This window comes from Orcinus orca, chromosome 9, assembly GCF_937001465.1.
Source record: "Orcinus orca chromosome 9, mOrcOrc1.1, whole genome shotgun sequence".
Taxonomy (NCBI): domain Eukaryota; kingdom Metazoa; phylum Chordata; class Mammalia; order Artiodactyla; family Delphinidae; genus Orcinus; species Orcinus orca.
The window spans coordinates 5,913,564-5,935,933 of record NC_064567.1 but is presented as its reverse complement, the minus strand read 5'-3'; the positions used below and the strand labels follow the sequence as shown (position 1 = coordinate 5,935,933).

General features: G+C 51.4%; 2 protein-coding genes across 4 annotated transcripts in view; both read right to left on the bottom strand.

Moving 5' to 3' along the window:
- Positions 1 to 452: 452 nt before the first annotated feature.
- Positions 453 to 22,370, bottom strand: part of LOC117197190 (histone H2B type 2-K1) — a 100,662-nt gene continuing 78,744 nt past the window's right edge. The window contains exons 1-3 of one of the 3 annotated variants that reach the window (XM_033408323.2): positions 3,290 to 4,208; positions 2,899 to 3,065; positions 453 to 938 (exon numbers count right to left, since the gene is read on the bottom strand). In XM_033408323.2, coding sequence (XP_033264214.1) covers positions 702 to 938; positions 2,899 to 3,030 — 369 coding nt within the window. In that variant the 5' untranslated portion in view covers positions 3,031 to 3,065; positions 3,290 to 4,208 and the 3' untranslated portion in view covers positions 453 to 701. Of the gene's footprint in view, positions 939 to 2,898; positions 4,209 to 4,234; positions 6,136 to 22,370 lie in introns of those variants that run through there. The other 2 variants (XM_033408322.2, XM_033408321.2) reach the window with 2 other exon arrangements.
- ABCF2 (ATP binding cassette subfamily F member 2) lies at positions 6,335 to 21,955 on the bottom strand. The gene is made up of 15 exons (XM_033408314.2): positions 21,554 to 21,955; positions 20,693 to 20,894; positions 15,122 to 15,334; positions 14,457 to 14,639; positions 14,201 to 14,372; positions 13,042 to 13,137; positions 11,979 to 12,081; positions 10,321 to 10,416; positions 10,034 to 10,153; positions 9,856 to 9,945; positions 9,374 to 9,484; positions 8,661 to 8,723; positions 8,326 to 8,454; positions 7,638 to 7,841; positions 6,335 to 6,956 (listed from the first exon to the last, which is right to left on the bottom strand). Exons 2-15 carry the CDS (start codon positions 20,850 to 20,852, stop codon positions 6,819 to 6,821), a joined length of 1,878 nt encoding a protein of 625 aa, XP_033264205.1. The 5' UTR covers positions 20,853 to 20,894; positions 21,554 to 21,955; the 3' UTR covers positions 6,335 to 6,818.

Below are 22,370 nucleotides of genomic sequence, written 5' to 3'. Positions count from 1 at the left end.
GGGGAAGAAAGCATTCGGGGGAAATAAAAACATCTTAGAGATCCCAATCGGCTATTTAGAAGCTGGTTTGGGCCTTTCATTTTTGTGTCTTGAAGAATAGACCTGTGTAGCCCCTGTGCCCGGCACAGGACAAAAATTATGGTGTGCCGGAAACGGCATCACAAAACCATGGCCTGCAAGAGTAACACGCATGGAATTTCAGGCCCAGAGAGGGCATGATGGAAACAGCTAGCAGTAGACCCAGGATTCTAATCCAGACCAAGTCGTACTTCACCTCAGTAAGAATGAGAACGTTGTATATTTACATGTACACTCACATGTCCCTCACAGGGCCCACTCAGAAAGCAGTTTTTTTTTGTTGTTTTTTTTGCAGTACGCGGGCCTCTCACTGCTGTGGCCTCTCCCGTTGCGGAGCACAGGCTCCAGACGCGCAGGCTCAGCGGCCGCGGCATGTGGGATCCTCCCGGACCGGGGCACGAACCCGTGTCCCCTCCATCGGCAGGCGGACTCTCAACCACTGCGCCACCAGGGAAGCCCCCAGAAAGCAGTTTTTAAAGGTCTGAATAAGTGTTCTTCCACCTTGGGAGCCAAAAAAGTGACGACACCCTTGCCCCCCAGCACACCTTGCCTTCACCTATCCCTTTTTCAAATCACCACAGCACGAGGGAGCAGTTCACCCTTTATTAAGGTTGGGCCCCAGGTCACTTGGAGCTGGTGTACTTGGTGACGGCCTTGGTGCCCTCAGACACAGCGTGCTTGGCCAGCTCCCCTGGAAGCAGCAGGCGCACGGCTGTCTGGATTTCCCGGGACGTCAGTGTGGTTCGGCCCGAGTACTGGGCCAGCCGGGCGGCCTCGCCGGCCAGCCGCTCAAACACGTCGTTCACGAACGAATTCATGATGCTCATGGCCTTGGAGGAAATGCCGATGTCGGGGTGCACCTGGAGAAGCGGCAGGACCAGTCGATTAACACAGGGGCTCTGCCCCAAGCCCCAGCCCCAAGCTGGGGACTGCAAGGCCCCTTTACCAGCCTCTTTCCAGAGGCCGAGAGACATGGAAATAGGGATTTATTTTTTTACTACTATATTCAAGCTAAAAAAAAAAATTTCTCCCAACTGCAAGAGATAAGCAATGCTACGTCTCTTTTTTCATTTAATGCATTTGCAGAGTGTTCCATAGTATGGACGAATCATAGTTTATATTATACATTCCTCTCTTAATGGACATTTAGGGGTTTTGTTTTGCTATTACATTGTATTATAATAAATATGTCTTTGAACAGTTGTGTGAGCACAATGAAGGTTATTCCTAGAAGTTCCTAGAGGGCTCGTGCACGTAACTTGGTAAATCGTGACCAAATTATTTTCCAGAGAGGACACTCATAGGACACAATCTCAGCATCAGACTAGGGGTGAGGAGACCTGGCTTCTGTGGCTGTCCCATGAGTCACCGTACGACCTTAAATACAGCACTTTCCTCCGGGCCTGTTTCCTCTTCTGTCACAGAAGTTTTTGAACTAGGTGACCTCTAGTAAAACAAATGGCAGGGATCTCGTAACAGTCCTAAAACGTGAGTAGGCGGATTTTTGCTTCTCTGTAAATGAGAGGTAGGTGACTGCCTGATGAGGCAGGTCAAGCCGGTGGTGGCCACAGAACTAAGCCCGGGCCCCCGCTCTGCCCTCCGCCTCTGGTGCCCCGGACGTGACAGTCAGAAACCTGGGCCTGTACCACGTGGGTTCAGGCTGACCCCTGCGTGCTGTCTTCACATCCTGTCCCCCTCAGGGCCGCAGAGGAGGGACAGTGGCTCACCCCACCGCACGGGGGACATGCGCGGCAGCCCAGGCCCGCTCCAACCCTCCCGGCACGAGCTCTGAGCCGAAGAGTTAGGCTAAGCTGCCGGGCTCACTGATAACCGCTCCCACCCCCGCTTTCTTCAGGACACGGGCGTCTTCTCTGCTGCTGCCCTTTGGCCGATCCACATGGGTGCCGGGCCCACCCCAGGAGAGCATTCCAGAGACCCGGGGATTCAGACCGGAGACAGGCTCCAGTCTGCGGTCTCACCTAACAAGGGGTGAGGCTCAGGGAGGTTGGGGAGGCTGAGGGCAGGCAGCCCAGACACCCCTCCCTCCTCCCGGCCCTGGCTCTGCTGAGCAGAGCAGTGTTTGAGGCCAGGTTGCCCGGGATCCTCTAGACACACTGCTTGGGTACATGAGTGCCCCCAAATGCCTGCCAGGGCGAGAGTCCCAGGAGTAGGTGCCTCTCACAGGTGCACTGGGAGAAGCAGAGCACACGTGTGGGTTAGGGTGGGACTAACCCCCCAGAGCCAGGGGGACCAGACGTCCGCTGCTGTCAGGTCATGGGACTCAGTCACCCCAATGAGCCTTTATGCACCTGGGGTTCCTTATCTACAAGGTAGACCAACCCCTTAGCCCCCCGAAGACTGAGTGCTGCCCGTCTGGAAGGCTTCCCCAAGGCTGTAGTTCACACGCACCGCTCCGCGCTCTAGCCACCAGTAATTAGTATCCTCACTCTAGCCACCACTAACTAGTACTTCTCGTTGTGCCAGCGTATGTTTGGCACCTGGTCACCTTCAGCCCGGCACTTTTTTGTGGTCTTCCTTTAACTATGTCCCACCTAATGTTCCGCTTAATAATCTGGTCTGTCCAGAAGCCTTGTAAGCCTCTGGACTGTGGTGGGAGCATGTTTGAAGGGTATCCTGCACATCACAGGTCAGGACAGACACTGAGCGGTTGCGGGGACCTCCGAGATTAAGTGCCACCCCCTCCAGAGGGGCTCGGGGGCCTCAGTGCCGCAAGTAAACTGCGCCCCGCGCTCTCCATGCAGTGCCCTTTCCAGGCTTTTTTGCCAGCGCTCCTCACATGCCCCTAGCTCCCGCTCTCACCTGCTTCAGCACCTTGTAGATATACATTGAGTAGGTTTCTTTGCGCCGGCTACGCTTTTTGGACTTCTTGTCTCCAGAGCTCCGGCCCCTCCGGCCCCCGGACTGCTGTGGCTGTCCATGCTCAGCGCTCATCGTCCCGGTCCTCCTGGTGGCCTCCTCCTCCGCTCCTTGGGTGAACTTTTAAGAAGTCAGCTGCCCGCCAGGTGGGGCTGGGGGCCAGCACCTGGGAGCGGGGGAGGGGCCTGGCCCAACCCTACCCAGAAGGCGCTCTGGGTTAATCCACAAAGAGCCTAATTGCTCCCTCCTCTCCCCCAGGGATTTCCTGTCTCTGAGTAAGAAGCCCCCCACCAGCCCCCTTCCCCACACTATCATCTCCCATTGTATTACTCACCGTCAGAGTTCACGCCCTCCCTGCACTCATGGCAGCACCCGTGAGCTCACTCTTGTGGCTGAGCGCTGGGGTCAGGAGGGGCACAATGCACCGCGCCCCCACCCCCACCCGCCGCGAGGGCCCTACAACACAGCTGGAGAGACAAGACTGGTTCACACGCAACCATCAGGGAAGAGTGAAAGGGCAAAAGTGTGTGGAACAGAGAGCTCAGAGAAAACTTAGGGCTACAGCGGCCAGAGAAGCCTTCAGGGAATAAATGAGGATGTGAAGCTGGTCTGGTAGGATGGGTACCATTTAACTGGGGAGAAAGGAGATTTTAGTTGGGAGGAACGGAAGAAAGAAATCAACGCGTGTGGTTACAGGGAGGCTTGGACTGAAGGCAGAAGATGGAGCCCAGGCTAGGTGGAGGCGGCAGGAAGCACAGCTGGGAGGGCCTGACAGAGAGGGCGTCCGGGCGGGAGGACTGGAGGAAGCGGGGCGCTCCACGTGGGAGCAGGTGTCATGGGGTCCCTGTGGAAGTCAGCCGCGAAGGGAAGGGAAGAAAAAGGCGCTGTTGCATGGAGAAAGTTGTCTCACTTGGCACCTATGCGTGGGCGAGTATTTCAGGTTCTTGAACGCTGTGATTAAAGAAACCAGGAGCAAGGTGACAAGTCCGGGCTGTGGGGAAGAGGGTTTTCCCAATCAAGAGGTGGGGAGGGAGTGAAGACGAGCATCACCTGTCTGGGGGAAGGTGGGCCTGAGCAGCCGCCGGCTCACCAAGCCCCCCTTTTCCCAGTTCCAACGCCCAGCTACAGCCCAGGGTTTGGAGGACCAGGAGGGCAGTTTTAAATCCAAAATAAGGCCCTAATTTTACGTGTTCATAGAAATATGTATTTTGTGGGATTTTTAAACATTCTTTTTTTAAATATATAATTTTTTTTTTTTTGCGGTACGCGGGCCTCTCACCGATGTGGCCTCTCCAGTTGCGGAGCACAGGCTCCGGATGCGCAGCCTCAGTGGCCATGGCTCATGGGCCCAGCCGCTCCGCGGCATGTAGGATCTTCCTGGACCGGGGCACGCACCCGCGTCCCCCACATCGGCAGGCGGACTCTCAACCACTGCGCCACCAGGGAAGCCCCTAAAAGTATAAATTTTTATATAATTAGTTTATTTATTTTGGCTGCGTTGGGTCTTCGTTGCTGCATGCAGGCTTCCTCTAGTTGCGTCGAGCGGGAGCTACTCTTCGTTGTGGTGCGCGGGCTTCTCATCGCGGTGGCTTCTCTTGTCGCAGAGCACGGGCTCTAGGCACACGGGCTTCAGTAGTTGTGGCTCGCAGGCTCTAGAGCGCAGGCTCAGTAGTTGTGGCGCGCGGGCTTAGTTGCTCTGCAGCATGTGGGATCTCCCAGGACCAGGGATCGAACCCGTGTCCCCTGCATTGGCAGGCGGATTCTGAACCACTGCGCCGCCAGGTAAGCCCTTAAGCATTCTTAAAAAATCTTGAGACTGCCTTTTTTTCTGGACAAGCTGATAGCCTATTATGTCTGTTCCTCTGGTTCTGAAGCCCTCCCATCCCTGGAGACCCCAACAGACTTCAACGGGGTTTCTTAACATACCCAGACCCTCCCTTGGCCAAAGTAGCAGCTCTCATCTGTTCCCATTATCCTCCTAACCAAGTCTCTGGATACTCAGGACAGACTGACAAGCCATTTTTCTCTGGGCCCCACCTGAAGCACAAAGCAGCCAAGCCAGGCCCCTTGGGGTCAGAGGGCGGAGTGGGAGTCCTAGTCTCTTCCTCCAGCCTCGCGAATCTCAGACTCAGCTGCAACTCCTCACCTGCTACTCTGTTCCCTCTGCCCAAGGGAGCTCTTGGACTCCAAGGCCATCTGAGATCCTACTCGCCTTCCAAGTTAGAGCACCAATCCCACTTTTCTGGGCAGCTACTCACGAGAAACTTCCCTCCCTTTTACAGCCTTCGGTGTATCCTACTCAGTCACAATTTAACATCTGCTTTACGCCCTTTCTGTCTTACTGGCTTTCCCATTAGATCGAGAGCTCCTTGGGGATTTAGACACCACCTGGGACTTTTTTTGGTCTGTTTTACATAGTCTTAGATGTTCCGTGATGGGCACTGAAAAATCATGGCTGCGTATGTTTCCCCACAGGGATGGCTGCTGAGGTTTCAGAGATGGTGTGATGAATCCACATCGGTGAGGCTAGAAGCCGGGTGGCACAGAGGCTGGAAGTGCTATTAAAACTCAGACGGGCTATGCAAAGTCCTGCCTTGGAAATAAAACAGATATAGCGCTAATGAAAATTAAGGTTGTGGACAGATAAAACGATAAAACTTCCTATATCCCACCAGGAACGGTAGTTCACAAACATCAGTGTGAAAATGCAGACTCCTGACCATTTCTGCATCTCTCCCATCCCACCAACCGAAATCAATAGGCCTGAAGCCCAGGAATCTGCGTTTTTAACCAATGTCCCAAGTGTTGTACAGGCAGCAGCAGCAAAGCCTTAGACCACTCTGAAAAACATGCTCCGGGAGAGCAGTTCTCCAAGTGTGGCCCCCAGACCAGCAGCAGCAGCATCACTTGGGAACTTCTTAGCATTGTTAATTCTTGGTCTCACCCCAGACCTACTGAACCAGAAACTCTGAGGCAAGGCCCAGCAATCTGTGATTGAACGAGACTTACAGGTGATTCTGATGCATGTTAATGTTTGTGAACCACTGGCCTAAGAAAAGGCACAATTTCACCTTTCTTTTTTTTTTGGCCGCACCGCACGGCATGCAGGATCTTAGTTCCCCAACCTAGGATCGAACCCGTGCCCCCTGCAGTGGAAGTGCAGAGTCCTAACCACTGGACCTCCAAGGGAAGTCTCTGAAAAGGCACAATTTCAGATCAGAAGGGAAGAGAGTTCTTCCAGTGCCTATGGGCTAGTCCGCAGGCTGCATCCAGCCCACCGACTCCTGCCCTAGCTCGTGCTGAGGGAAAGTGAATGTTGGCACTGCAGCAAGGAGTGGGAGAAGGGCCTAGAGACCCATGAAGGAAGACAGGGACCATGGCTGCTTCTCTCTTTATTGGACGCTTTGTAGATGTCACACAGGTCTAAAAGTTACACCATTAAATAATTATTTAAAAACCGACCAGGATTAAGACCCTGGTCCAGAGCTCCAAACCAGAAGCAGAAAGGAACAGGGGTGGTGGGCTGGGAGGTATTCCTCCAACATCCCCAAACCCAGAAAACGAGGATCCTAAGCTCTTTCACAGGCCAACCCAGGGCATGGGCCCTTGGGTTAACACTCAGATGCCTCTGGCTGCATCACTATCAGGGTCAGAACCAGCAAGGAGCTGGCAGGAACAGCCAGCCGAGTCCAGACATGGACAAAAGTAACTGGAAGGACAGGAGACGGACAGGTACTGTCCAGCTGTAGATAAGATCACAGAGTGCAGCTAAGGCAGGTGGGGGGAGGGGCTGGGGAGCAGTATTGCAGCAATGCAGGAGTGTGGCCCCAGGGGCTTGGCCCAGCCGGCCGGCCGGCAAGGGCTCACACGTTGTGGGTCCTCCTGGTGAGCTGGGGCTCCTCGCCCACTAGCTTGGACTTGAGGTGCTCCTTGTAGGCCAGGATGTCTCCAGGCCACTTGGTGATTGTCTGCTTCTCACAGACCCAGATTTCTTGTGCAACCTAGAAAGCAAATCCTAGACTTAATAATCCTGACCAGTATCCTTGCCATCCCTGCCCAGGAGACTGTCCCCAGGGGATTCCGGGAAGAAAACCCCATAAGCCCCCGCGCAGGCCCACAGCCAGCTCAGTTTCGCTACTTAGGTCTGGCCTAACCCAAGGGCACCGTAACCAGCAGGTTTTGGAGCCTTCCAAGCCAGGACCTGCCGTGTCACCCCTAGTTCCAGTTCCCTAGCAGGAACGCTTCACTCTCAGCTTTTCTCCACCCCATCTTCCTGAAAGCTTCAGCGAAACGACCAGCAGCTTTGTCACTGATGACTAGCAGTAACCCTCTGTCTAATCCGGAGTCTCCCTAGTATGATACTACTTCTAGGCTGAAGAACCTTGGAACCACAGAAGCAGCACCCTGTTCTCTACCCAACTCCCTTGCCCATTTTGGCCAACAATGCCAAGTAGGCTAACAGCCCCAAATAGCTACTGAAGAATTCAAGTATTTCCACTAACGCTTTCTAAGTTTCCCAAAGAACCGTAAGATCTGGCCCTGTCCACCCTGTCTATGTCCTGAGCCCACTTTCCAAATACAGTCAACGTGAATTACGTGCCCTCCACGTGCCACGACGGTGCTCTACCTAACTGCCTCTGAGATGCCCTCTGCTATGCCTCCCACCCAGCCAGGAGCCTCACCTGCTGAATGAGTCTGAAATCATGGCTGACCAGCATCATACCACCCTCAAAGTCATTGATGGCGTCTGCCAGGGCGTCGATGGTCTCGATATCCAGGTGGTTGGTGGGCTCGTCCAAGAAGAGCATGTGAGGGTTCTGCCACGCCAGCCAGGCCAGACACACTCGGCACTTCTGCCCATCAGACAAGTTCCGGATCGGGCTCACCTGCGTGCAACCGGCCAGTTATAAAAGCTGGTGTCGCCCTCACCACACATCGCAACTCACCTCTCCCCATGGCTCCTCTGTCGTCACCGTTTCACAGAAAGCGGGGCTCAGGAAGACCCAAGGTCACACAGCAAGACGGTGGCATAGCTGCCGGTCTCTCAAGACCCAAAAGGGATACATCTGGAAGCCTGAAGCCCTGTCTTGACACAGAATCTTAATAAAGTGGAGCAATCCAGGGGACCCACAGTTGGGATCTGAATCCAGGAACCTGTGTGCCAGGTTTCAGTTTCCCTTGCCTTTAAGCACTATGGCTCAACCTGCTAGTCAGGGGGGCAAGGGCACGTCAGAGACTGGCACGCTATCCTCGCCCCTCCCCCGAGACCTAAGTGCTCCAATGCATAATAACCCAGAGCAGAGGAAAGGCGGACCATCCGGCCATAGCCTCCCAGTTACCTGGGGTTCTTCCCACACCCCCTCCACTGACCTGCTGTTTCCCGGTGAGACCATATCGCCCAATGATCTTCCTCATTTCTTCCTTCTCCTTGATCTCTGGGTAGCATTTCATCATGTACTCCAAAGGCGAGAGGTCTAAGTCCAGCTGCTCTTGTAAATGCTACAGGAAAAAAGGGACCCACCCAGATGTGGCTGGTGTCCCACTTCCAAAGGAAGCCTGCTGGGTTTCCTGCCAAGTACCTCTCTACCTCTACCTAGGGACCTGTTCAAGACTCCAGAGGCTACTAGGAGCTGACTTGGTCACATGCAGCCCCATTCCCACACCCTGGGTAACTCCCCGCTCCCCTCTCCCCGCCAGGATTATACCTGATGGTAACGCCCTATCTTGACATGAGAGTGTTTTCGGATCATTCCGTCTGTGGGAAGTAGCTTAAAAAAACAAAAACAAAAACAAAAAAAACAGAGTAGAAAGTGGAAAGATAAGCACACAGAAAAGGAACCCCGGTCAGAAGCAGACATAGGCAGAGAGGGGAACAAACACATGTTCGCACTGAACGAGACTCATACAACTTCCTGAACTGAATCTACGCCACCACCTCACGAACTGCTATTCTGGCCACTCCAAAAATACCTAGGAAGGTACTGAAACAGGTGCTTTCAAGGGAGGCACAGACACACGCCACACCATCTACTGAGTAGCCGCTGGATTACTGTACGGCGCACCGACTGTGTAACAAGGGGCTCGGGTACAGGTCCGACATACATTTTCTACAGCAAGAGCGTACTTCTGAACGCACAGGCATTTCTGTGTTCTAACTGCTCTGAATGAAACCACAGAAAGATGCTGAGAGCATGCATGTGTTCTCCCTCTCACCCACGCTCTCACACACACAGACTCCCCCCGTCAGGTTTCTCTGAGAAAACTGCCCCAAACTTCAGCACTACCCAGTGAGACCACACGCCCCAGAGGACGGCTCGCTCAGGCCCTCTAAGAGCAGTGGCCCCTGCCTCCCCTCCCTCTCTCGCAGACGCACCAGCATCCAATCCTGGAAGTCCCACGCCCCAGCGTGGCACCATACCTCTCCAGTTAGCAGCTTCAGAAGAGTTGACTTCCCTGCTCCATTGGGCCCCACCAGAGCCACTCGTGTGTCGAGATCGATACCAAATTCTAGATTGTTGTAGATGCAAGGCTGAGGTGGGTGTGAGAGAGAAAGGGATACGGGGCTAGGGTGCTGATCAGTTCGACTGGCAGACTCACCCCGCTGAGTCCCCAGTCACCGCTGGAGGAGGTGGGAGTGAGGAGGGCGGCAGCTCTCACGGCAGACCCCAACCCACTGCCTCCAGCCACCAACCCAGCTGAGCAGTATTCCCTCCAAGTACTTGCGGGGGGGCTTCTACTCTAAGTCCCTCAATTAGGCGCCCCAGGCTGCCACACCTGAAAACTCCCCAGCACCGCATGGGTTAGCAGGCGTGCTCAGCAAAGAACAGGAGACTCTTCTCAGCAGCTGACACTTACCTTGGAAAATGCACCCCAGCTTCCCAACTACACCCAAGTACTCACCCCATCTTTTGTATACTTGAAGCTGACATTTTGCACCATAATAACGGGGGGAGGGATCTTGCCACATGGTGGGAAATAAAATGACAGTGTCTAGGAAAAAGAGAGGGCATTTACCAAGTCAGGTCCTTTCTCATCCACCTCACCTTAGGCCGCCTAATTCCACCCAGTCACAACCTACCTTGTCACTCACGACCCTCTCTGTCAGTCCGGATGCCATCATTTTCTGTAGCGTCTTCTCCTTGCTCTGGGCCTGCCGGGCCAGCTTGGCACTGCCATGACCAAACCTAGCGATGTAGTTCTGAAAGAGACCAGAGAGGGGGCCAGGAGTATGGGCAGGCACCAAACAACTCATCTTAACTGCACGGTAAAAACTGCTGACAACGTCTTCTCTAGCAGCCCCCAATCCCCACACACCCTCACCCAACTGGCCCGGAGAATGCGAACTCGGCTCTACGATCGCCCTACCTTCATGTGTGCAATCTGATCCTGTTCCCAGTGAAACCTCTTCATCTGATTCTCTTCCAGCTCCAGCCGTGTCTTCACATACTGATCATAATTACCCTGCAGGAAAGTGCACCAGGCGAGACGGGCAGCTTTAGCCTCGGTCCTGGGTTCTCACTCAGGGTTCAGGGGGATGTGAGATGGCATCTCATTTGGCCCTGGTTGTAAGACTGTGCAGTAAGGGGACTTCCCTGCTGGCGCAGTGGTTAAGAATCCGCCTGCTAATGCAGGGAACATGGGTTCGAGCCCTGTTCCGGGAAGATCCCACATGTCGCGGAGCAACTAAGCCTGTGCGCCACAACTACTGAGCCTGTGCTCTAGAGCCCACGAGCCACAACTACTGAAGCCCACGCACCACAACTACTGAAGCTCACGTGCCTAGAGCCCGTGCTCTGCAACAAAAGAAGCCTCCGCAATAAGAAGTCCGCGCACCGCAACGAAGAGCGGCCCCTGCTCACTCCAACTAGAGAAAGCCCGCGCGTAGCAACGAAGACCCAATGCAGCCAAAAATAAATAAGTAACTTTAAGAAAAAAAAAAAGGATTGTGCAGTAGGGAAAGAGGAAGTGCATTAAAGAAGCATATCCTAATCTAGAACCTGAGGTCTTCTGAATTGTGTGCTTCTCATTCTTAGCTTAGCCACAGCAGGGCTCCGGATCAAATCCTCAGGTTGGCCATAAAGACACCCACAGCGTTGGCAATAGCCCTGAAAACCACTGTCAAACAGATATCTAGAGGCTCACAGCCTTCCAAGAGCACCTCTTTCTACTCCCCATCCCTAGAGACTGAAGCCCCCATGCAGACTACAAGAACTTCCTCCAGGTGGGAAGACATCAGACCCATCAGATTTAGGACCTGGCAAACCCTGCACTATGGGCTGCCATGGTTTCTATCTGCAAAAAACTAGACTCAACCTAAACATACATCGAAAAGGGTCTGACAAATGACTTACACGATAGCCACACAGTGAAATACTATGCAGTCACTGGAAAAAATGAGCATGATTTATATATACTCATACGGAAAGCAGTCCAAGACAAATTAAAATTTAAACGCAACCTACAGAAGAGAATGATTAAGATTACAACTGTGATAAGTATACGTGAAATTTTCTACAAATGCTACTTGCAAGTACATGTGAAATTTCTGAAAGACTATGTAAGAAACCTATTAATACTCCCATGGTGAGTACAACCATGAATAAAGAGAACTTCTGGTTTTCACTTTTTGATATGTTTTCTGAAACAGAAAAAGTGTAAAGGCAAGGCAGAAAAGTGGGCTGTTGAGATCCTGGCTCCCCTTCTTCATGGAAGGAGAGAAGGAGGGGTACTGTGCTGGCTGCCACTGCAGAAGGCAGAGAGCAGCAAGGCCTGCCTGGGCACCACGAAAAGTCAACCTCTTTGCATAAGGCAAACATACACCATATGCACACGCTGCCAATCCGTGGCCTATGGCCTGAAAGCAATTACTTTGGGACCAAAATAAACAGGGTGCAGAACTCCCTGTCCACGTCTTTTTATAGCAACAGGTAGAAAAGGACTGCTAAGTCTATTTCGTTTTAAAGGAGAACTTCAGGGAATTGGTAAGCACAGAGGTTACTGTGGAGAAGCTGGGGCCCACTCACCGTATAATACTTCAGTTTCTTGTTGTGCATGTGAATGATGTTGGTACAGACACCATTCAGAAAGTCCTGGGAATGGGAGACGAGGACCAAGATGCGCTTAAAACTGCAAAGCCAGAGAACCAGTCAGGGGGGCGCTCAGAACGGTAGATGGTTCACAACAGGTGGGCTGAATGTCAGGCCCAGAAAACCTTCATCCTCTCCCATCCTTACACCTAGGCGTCCTTTAGATTTATTCTCCAATTCCCAGTTCTTAGCACCTAAGCCACCAGTGCACAATCGACCCGTAAGAACACTTTGATGCCTTTCAAAGTATGGTGAGACAGTCTGAGTTTCCTCAGACTTTTGTTCTAATTTTCCTTTTCTTTTTTCTTGATAGGTAAGAAGTGGATTTATTTAGAGAGAAACACACTCCACAGACAAGAGTGTGGGCCATCTCAGAAGGCGAGAGCAGCCTGTTCTAATTTTCAAAAGAATGACAGTAACAGTGATGGTAAAATCAAAAGTGTATGCACACAGGCACCCATAAATGCATCTAAAATCACGGGTGGGAAGAACTGGAATAGGCACAGTAAAAATCACCAGCTCGGCTTTTTAAAGAAGGTGCCAAGTCATTGCAGAGACCATGGAAAGCCTTATTCCAGAACTGGGGCAGTATGCCAGGTTATCTGGCTCTCCAGCCATAGGACCACTGCTATATGCGCTATTTTTCTCTTTGTCACTGCATCATGATCTTAGATGGGAATCCCCATTTATATGATATATATATAAATACAGTTAAGAAAAAATATTGTCTTTAATAAAGACATTGTATTTTAAATAATGGGAAAAACCAAAAAAAGTAAAACAAACAAACCAATCCACATATTTCAGACTAAACAAAAACAAAAAGGCCTGCCCTAAAGATGCTTACCACCTTCTCAATCCGGCCTTCACTCTGGCCCCACTTCAGTCCACTTCTCACTGCTCTAATATCACTGTGGGTCCTGGGCATCCATCTCCCTGGGACTCTGCTCAACTCCCCCTCCAGGACCCGCCCACTTCCACCCCAGCCCCGCCCCCTTACGTCTTTAGCTCTTCTTCCAACCACACACAAGCGTCGAGGTCCAGGTGGTTGGTGGGCTCGTCCAGGAGTAGCATGAAGGGCCGGATGAAGAGGGCTCTGAAGAACAGGAAGGAGACAGAGCCACTTCAGTGTGATGGGTGCTACGCAGGAAGGGACAGCCTGCCTGCTACCTGCAGTTCTGGTCAGGCCTGCACGGAGTCCTGAAATCAACTCTAGGCTCTAGACCTAGGCTCTAGACCTCAGGGGAAAGGTGAGAACTAGGAGAAACCAGAGACGAAGAGCGGGGGTTAAAGGGCAGGAAACAGCTGAAAAGCAGAGGGAAGATGCTGAACTACAAAGTATTCAGGTTAAACCGAACTGGTGGGGTTGCCAGACTCCAGCAAGGAGGCCAAAGAATGTCCTTTTCTGAGGTGGCATCTCAAGACGGGAGAAACAAGGGGGGAGCGCTGGGTGCGCACGCGGCCGCCACCTCCGCAGCGCTTGTTAGGAAGGTTTCTGGACATCCACCTCCAGCGTTCTGACTCCAGCACAGACAGAAGAGGCTAGGAAATCTGTAGTTTTAAAAGCTCCCCAGGTGAATGTGAGGCAGCTAATCCTTGCTGGCACGTGAAACCACGGCTCTCACGTTCTAAGGCACGCAAGCAGCTTTGCTAAAGCAGTTATCAAGCCTCACCAATGCCCTTGGCAGAGGCTGGTGGGGTAAGCAACCACCTCTTTAACTGGGGACTTTCTGGGGGCTTGGTGGGGGAATGATGATCTACAGATACTCATTTTGGGTCCAGGTCACAAGAGGGTAAGAAGGACAGATATCCTAACAGCTGTCTAACATTTTATCTTTAAACAGCAAGAATTAGAAGGACTGAAGCACAAACAACGGTGGTAGAGGAGTCAAGAGGAAAGAAAGAAACAGACCTATTCTACCATTCACCTAGGGCTGGTCCCAGATTCCTAAACCCTGTGCAGGAAGTCCAGCAATGACCATTTCAGTCAGGAAGCGCACTCCTTAGCTCAGGTATAGCACCCCCGCCCCTCCACACTGTCAATATTTGGCACTTACTGACCATCAACCCTGTTCTAAACGGTTCCACTGGTTTAGAACCCTGTTCTAAACGCTGAGAGAGATGGGGTGCTACAGAGGGTCGAGGAGGGAGAGACTCACCTGGCGAGGGCAACCCTCATCCTCCAGCCCCCACTGAAGTCTTTTAGCTTCTTGCGTTGCATGGCAGGTGTGAAACCCAGTCCGTGCAAGATCCGTGAGGCTCTCATCTCCGCCTTGTCAGCGTCCAGCTCCTCCAGTCGTTCATAGAGCTCTAAGAGCTTCTCACACTCCGCTGCGGACAGTGCAAGGCCCGTGAGGCTCCTGGGCCTTTCCCGGGAGGAAGCCCACCCCCAGGGCCCTGGGTCTGGAGCCCTACCATCCTCGTGAGCCAGCCGTTCAGCCTCCCTCTCCAGCATGGCCCGCTCTGTGTCGACTTCCATCACGCACTGCAGGGGCGTCTTGTCACTAGGGGGCATCTCCCGAGTCAGATGGTAGATGTCGATGTGCTCAGGGATGGGCACTTCGCGTTTCCCAATAGCAGACAGCAGCATGGACTTCCCTGGGAGGGGCAGGCAAAGCACAGGAAGAGAAGTGGACGCTCAGCACAGTTCTGCCTGTCATTCTCCTACATCAGCCCCTCCACTCCAGCCAAACCACGACCTCATCATTGTTTGCGTACTTTCCTTCCTTTCATTCATTCAAATCCTATGACTCCCCCATCCCTGCCCGCATCCTCGGGACACCTTCCCTCCAGTCCTTGTCCCAGCCCTCCTCTGTGAAGTCTGTTCATCTACAGCCGCCTCACGCACCGCTACTCCCGCCCCTCCCATCCACTTCTCCGGCACCTACTGTCTACAACTACTCACGTGGTGCTTATCACACGACTGCTCTGTATTGCTAGTTCCTCTTCCCTGGGCATACCTGGTCTCCCACCCATACTATAAACTCCTTGCTTTGTAATAGCTGTGCTAAGTAAATACTTGCTGAGTGACATATGAGCCAAGGAGAGATACCTCCCACCTCACTTTCCAAGGGCCTCACCAATTCCATTTAAGCCAATGAGGCCGTAACGACGGCCTGAGTTTAACTCCAGTTTGGTGTCACTGAGCAGCTCTTGGCCATGGAAGGTGAGGGAGAGGTTGATGACGTGGGCATCGGTGCTGTTGGGGTGGGAGGCGAGCACGCCCGTGACAGCTCGAGCAGCAGCTTTCCTCATCTCAAAGTCCTCCAGCTCCTTGGTCAGCAAATCCACTTCTGGGGACAGAAACAAAGCAGTTTGGGAAGAGGGCTGTAAGACAGACTGGCTCTTATACAAAAAGGCATGTCTTAGAGCATCTGGATGGCTCAGTCAGTAGAGCATCAGACTTTTAATCTGAGGGTCCAGGGTTCAGGCCACTGTCTGGGCATTTGTGGCTTTTGCCCTTCCTTAAGTTACCAAATATTACCATACAAAGATCCAAAGGCTGAAAAAGGCATGCCCTGAAGGACCTGGGCTCAAGATCAGGTTGAGATGACTCAGATGTTTCACAAGCTTTAAACAGGGTGTACCCTGCATACAGATCTGCCCTGGTATCCTGCTTCCATGGACATTTTTTACTTTGTAACTTGTCCTTTTAATTCTAACTTTCCTTGTTCTAAGATGATATAATGCATGGTAGGAATGGCTAGAACTCCAAACTGTCCTCCATGAGTATGTGTTAAAGAATTAGTCCCAATGCCCAAAATAAAGCAGATGCTATAGAGGTGCAATGCTCCTACTCCACGACCTAGAGCTTCCAGATGGTGCTTCCAAGACGCTATGCTGCCCAAAAGGGACCAGTATGAGAAAATGCACAGAGGGATCAATGGCAGGCAGAGCCAAGGCTGGGAAAACCAGAAGTTCCAAGTCTGGAGGGTTTCAGAGACGCAAACTGACCATGAGACAAGAGACTAGCTGTTCTGCCTTTGTAGCTTTGCAGGCATGACTACATTTTCAGGCTGGGAAGAACTATTAATATATGGCTAACGTTAACTGGCTAATAGCTGTTGAGTTTACTCTGTGCCTGGGACTGTACTACATTATCATTCCCCATCTAATTTAATCCCCATAACCCTTATAGGATAACACTTAGGACCCTCCTTTTATAGATGAAGAGGTTAAATAATATAGCCAAGGTCAAAAAGGCTAGTGACCCAGAGTTTGAACCAGGCTTTGTCTGACCCCAAAGCCATGACCTTAACTATCTCACTATACTACCTCTCCATAAAGGACAAGCTCCCACAAAGTATTATTGCAAGTGGGACAGAAATGGGGGTAGAGGGAGTCTTGGTAAGCTTCTTCCAAAAGAGAGTAAGGTGATCTATTAACCTTTTCAGGAAGGAGTCAAAAACTACACGAGGATCCGCTACCGTGACAATCTTCTAATTTTATAGTCTTTGTTACCCTTACCCGTTTTCCCATGGTAACCTTACAGTAGAACACCTGAAATAAGAAAGCCCACGTGCTTGTCCTTAGCAAGAGTAAAGATGGAGTAGAAGGGGGAAGAGAGCTCGGTGCCGTCCTCAGACAGGCAGGCGTGGGGAGAGCAACTTCAAGAGGGTGATGGTTAGTCTTAGGTCACTCTCCGAATACCCCATCCTGTCGGGAGATTACCACTGCTGGTGCTATACCCACCCTGCTGCTGAACCTGCTCTGCCTGCAAGAAGTCAGAACCGAGGGCAGGGACTGTCCTGCCAGAAAGCTGGCAGTCACTCTATGTCTACCTCAGCTTCCAGTACAGTGTGTTATACGTAACTGCTTGATGAATGCGGGCCTACCTCATTTTATTGCACTTTGCTTTATTGTGCTTCACAGATATTGCAATTTTTACAAACTGCAGGTCTGTGGAAACCCTACGTCAAGCAAGTCTATCAGCACCATTTTTCCAACAGCATCTGCTCACATCCTGTCTCTGTGTCACGATTTCAAACTTTTTCATTATTATTACATTTGTTACAGTGATCTGTGATCTTTGATATTACTACTACGACTCACTGAAGGCTTAGATGATGGCCAACATTTTTTTAGCAATAAGGTATTTTTAAATTAAGGTACGTACATTGTTTTGCTTTATTTATTTATTTATTTGGCCGCACCACATGGCTTGCAGGATCTTAGTTCCCCAACCAGAGACTGAACCTGGGCTCTCAGCAGTGAACGCGCAGAGTCCTAACCACTGGACCGTCAGGGAAGTCCCCATACATTGTTTTTTTTAGACATAATGCTATTGCATACTTACTAAACTACAGTATAGCGTAAACATAACTTTTATATGCACTGGAAAACCCCCAAATTCATGTGACTCACTTTACTGATACCACAATATTGATATTTACTTTATTATGGTGGTCTGGAACTGAACCCACAATATCTCCAAGGTATGCCTGTACTTTCAAATGGAGGACAAATTTTTTGTTTTGACTGATGAGAGGAATTTAAAAAGTCTCTTTTCTACACAGTTGAGTTACCAGGCTTCCCACAGCCCTGCTTTGTGCCAATCCCTGTTCTAGATGTTGAGAAGAAGATGTACAGGGAGAAGTTGATGCTCTAGATCAGGAGTTCATAAACTTTTTCTTAAAGGGCCAGATGGTAAATATTTTAGGGTTTACAGCCCAAGTGGCAAAAATCAAAACTATTATGTAGGTATACACATTACCATTTGAAACGTAACCACTTAAAAAATGTAAACCATTCTTAGCCTGGGGGGGGTGGCTTAAAAAGAGGCTGGCCAGATTTGGCAAACTGCCTGTTTCTGTAAATAAAGTTTTATTGGGACATAGCTACACACATCATTTACATATTGTCTACTGGCTGCTTTCCACTACAATGGCGAAGTTGAACAGCTGTATCAGAGACCATATGGACCACAAAGCTATAAATATTTACTATCTGGATCTTTACAGAAACAGTTTGCCAGTCCTTGGTCTATATCTCTGCTCGGACAAGAAGATCAAAATTAAGGGAAAGCTATACAGCCAACCCTCTACATCCACAGTTCTGCGTCCACAAATTCAACCAACTGAGGATTAAAAAAAAGAGTTCCAGAAAGTTCCAAAATTTGCCACACACTGGCCATTATTTCATAGCATTTACAATGTATTAGGTATTACAAGTAATCTAGAGATGTGCTAGGTTATATGCAGATACTACATACACCATTCTCTGTAAGGGACTTGAGTTTCTGTGGATTTTGGTATTCACAGGGGTCCTGGGACCAATCACCAGCAGATACCAAGGCTCTACTGTATACCATTTTCTCTCGATCTCTTCCATTTTACAGCATCTATGACCTAAGTCATCTCCTGAGCTTTAAAAGTAAGACTTAGATGGGGCTTCCCTGGTGGCGCAGTGGTTGAGAGTCCGCCTGCCGATGCAGGGGACGCGGGTTTGTGCCCCGGTCCGGGAAGATCCCACATGCCGCGGAGCGGCTGGGCCCGTGAGCCATGGCCGCTGGGCCTGCGCGTCCGGAGCCTGTGCTCCGCAACGGGAGAGGCCACAGCAGTGAGAGGCCCACGTACTGCAGAAAAAAAAAAGTAAGACTTAGACCTCACTGTCCTAGCCTACAGCATCCCACAAAACAGACTCAAAAAGTAAGTGAATGGCACTGAATAAATGCAGAAGGGATTCTGGAATAAACTTCATCAGAGAGAATACTGCAGATTTCACAAGCAGCCCCTTTCTTTCATTCCCCAAACAAGGGGACCAGCTGAACTCTAGTTCCTGTCTTGAAGAGTCTCACTTTCTAAAGAAGGTTGAACTGTCTGCCAGAAGTCGCTTTCTTTGATATTTATCTTAATCTTTCCGTACCTCACTACCTAAAGAAGGCCATGTGGCAATGGTAACAGGTAAAGGCTGGAGAACAGTGACCTGCAGCATTAAGTAATTCCAAACTCAGAGAAGAGAGAGGACCCAGTCTTGGGAGAAGGAACAGATGACCCATTAATTATGAAAGCAGAAATGACCCTGGGTCCCTGGTAATAAGAAAAGTTTTGAGAGAGCTGGAAAGAAAACCAGATTTCATATTTCAGAAGAGTAGCTCCCTGAGGAAGCAGGGTGAAAACCAAAGCTCCCTTATTACTATAGCTGGGTTCCCCCTGAGAAATTCTGGTTTCCTAAGGAGAAAGGTGAAGAAGAAATTTGTAATGGGAACAGTGGACAATAGTCTCAGAGTGGGATTCAGTTTTCTATTTTTCCAATCCATCCAGAAAGTACCTACAGAGCTGATGATAGATACTTCTTGACCATTGTTCCTGAGGACCTAGGGGGAACCCTGTCTACTTTACAGATCACAATTCAGCCTGCTCGTTCACTCCTATCATTCTTAACTTCCCATTCCTCCACCACTCTGGCCAGGAAGAAAACCTCCCCATGGCCTGACTTTACTGCACTAGCTTTCTCTCATAATTCTTATTTTGGAGACAATTCCTACCATTCAACTCTCTGCTCTCAATCATTTTTAACTCTCCCTTTTCTGAATTCCTATCTGTCTGTTGTAACTTGCATTAGTAATTCTCCTCTCCTCTTCAAACATTTACCTAGTATCTCTATCTGCAAGGCTGATCAGGCAAAAAAGATATATTACACAAGACATGGTCTCTGCACTCAAAGATCAAGCAATTTAGACGAAGAAACAGAAGGCACAACATAAAAAGGTAACACTGGGACTTCCCTGGCGGTGCAGTGGTTGGGACTCCACGCTTCCACCGCAGGGGGTGTGGGTTCCATCCCCTGGTTGGGGAACTAGGATCCTACATACCGTGCAGCTCGGCCAAAAAAAAAAAAAAGGAACACTATAGATAGTACAGGGATATACTGAATGGCAATATTATTGAGGTCAGGTTTGATTGGGAAAGATGTTACCATCCTGAGCTGGGCCCTGAGAGAAATGTCAAATGTAGCTAGTACAAAAATTGTGGTATTAGAACCTCAGTGTGTAAATGGACAAATGTGGTGACTATTCAAGGGACAACAATAGTCGATGGAGACGACCTGTTTAGAGTGTCTTCAGGGGTGCACGGAGGAAGGCTGGGATAGACTGCCAAGGGCCTGGGATATTCTTTATCACACACTGCCCTGTTTCCCCATCTAGACTGCAAGATATCAGACAGCAGGGCGCTCTTATAGTGCCTGAGTTTCCAGCACAGTGTCTAACACTTGAGAAGCGCTCGTAACAGAAAGGCATCTCTCTCCCAGAAAAAACCCATAAAACAACTCATGTGTTTCCGTCTTGTCGGTACAGCCACTACCGCTGGGAGGACAAGGGTGTTATGTGGTGAGGAGCCTGGCACACTGACCTTCATGTGTAGAAATGGAAATTAAGAAAGGGCCAGGGAACTGACCTTCTTCTCCAAGTCTAGAAGACAGAGCAGCAAGGCAGCACAACCACTCCCATATTTGCTTGCCACTGAGTATGTGAGAACTCTGTGTTCAGTTTCCTTGATCAAGCGCCAACTCTACTGGTTTGGTTCATCATGAAAAGTTTCATGGCCCCAGATATACTCTCCAGCGCCCCCAGCATCCGGACTGTGACTCCAGCCGGGGCGTCCTTTACGTCCGAGCAACCATCCCAGGGACCCACCTCTCCCTCAATTCACCTGTGGTCTCTTGGCCATTGGCCTCCTCATTTTTCTCCTCTGCCACCTGTGGCTCTGTGACAGCATCTCCGTTTTCTTCATGGCCTTTTCTGGGCCGCTGTCGTGCTTTGGCAGCTTCCTTCTTTTTGGCCGCCTTCTTCTTGGCCAGGTCGGAAGGCATGGTGATGAACCACAAGGGCACGTTACTGTTCTTTCAGGAAGCCTGAAGGAAGGCAAACACCCCCAGGTTCTAAACTTCCGCAGAATGCCTGGGGCTGGCTCCATCCCTCTCAGGAACTGCCTAGCGAGCCTGTGATCCCAGCTCCGTCCCAGACTAGTCGCTCCCAACTCTGTCAGGATCTCTCAAGCCAATTCTGATCCTCGGCCGCTCTTCTAATCTCAACAGCTCTTCCCTCGGGCTTTGTCCACCAATCCCCACGGACTGCCTCACTCTGGAAATGCTCCTCCTTTCGGGGCCTCCAGTTAGGGCCCGGGTTCGGCCCCTCGGCACAGGTCCCGGTCTCCAGTTTCCCCACAACTTGGCGCTCCACGCTCCAGCCGGCCGCCTCACTTTCCCGGGCTTCCTCCTCCTGTTTGCCTCCGGCCTCCTCCCCGCCGTCCCCCTCCACACCAGCTGGCCGCCGGGTCCAGCTTCTTCCCGGGGAGCCCTCGTGCCCCCCCGCCCCGTGAGTCCCCTCGGGGTCTCCTCACTCGCCAACCCGCGAACCTCCCCAGCCCCCGCCCGTCACCGTCTCTCCCTTGGCCCCTTCTTCTCCCGCGCAGCCGCCTCCATCCCAGCCCGGTCCTTCCTCCCTCTTCTCGTCCCCCCCTCCCCCTCACCGGCCAGCACCCTCCCCCCCAGCGCCCCTTCCCCCAACTCACTGGGCCTCGCCGCTCGGCCTCTGTCGCAACAGAGCAGCTCCTTGAGCTCCTCCGCGTGCGGCCGGCTCACTACCCAATCACGGCCTCGCGCGGCTCTCGTCGCGCCGCCGCGTAGACTCCTGGGAAGTGTCGTCCTCCAGCCATGGCTGCCGAGCCTGAGACCCTCCTCGAGAACTACCGCGGATTCCAGGGGCCTCGCGGGCCGGCGCGACGTCATCAGGATGCGCGAGGCTGGGGAGATTGGAGTCCAAGAGCCTTCTGCCAGCGGCTTGCTGCGGGAACTGGAAACTGCAAATCCCAGCTGGCTCCTCGGATAAGCGGCTGGACCTCCCAGGCTACCCTACCCCGGGAATAGCTGAGGAATTATGCGGAGATACGGGGTTTATAGGGCCGCCCAACCAGCTCAGACAGCAGGGCGAGCGACTACACTTCCCGGCAGGCATCAGGCAGGAATGGGTCGAAACAATGGGGGAACGAAGAGGAGGGAGGAGGAGGAAGCGTGAGCCGGCTGGTGAGAGGGACGGGAAGACGCTCACGGGAAGACGGGAAGACTACGAAGATGATGCGAAGAACAGAATTCCTTCATGAAAGAAAGGTGTCCTCGTTCCATGAAACTGAGGTTTTAGAGGCTGGTCCAGTGTTAACCAAACTTTAGAAGGTGCGGAACGTTGTTCCTGAACCGTGGCTGCTCAGCCAACCCACTCCAGAATTGTTAGGTTTCCATCCAAGCCGTGTAAGTTTGATGGGAAGAGCCCTGAAGTAAAAAACAAGACTTCTTTTCTGAATTTAGCTTTATCGTCATTTACCAACGCGATCT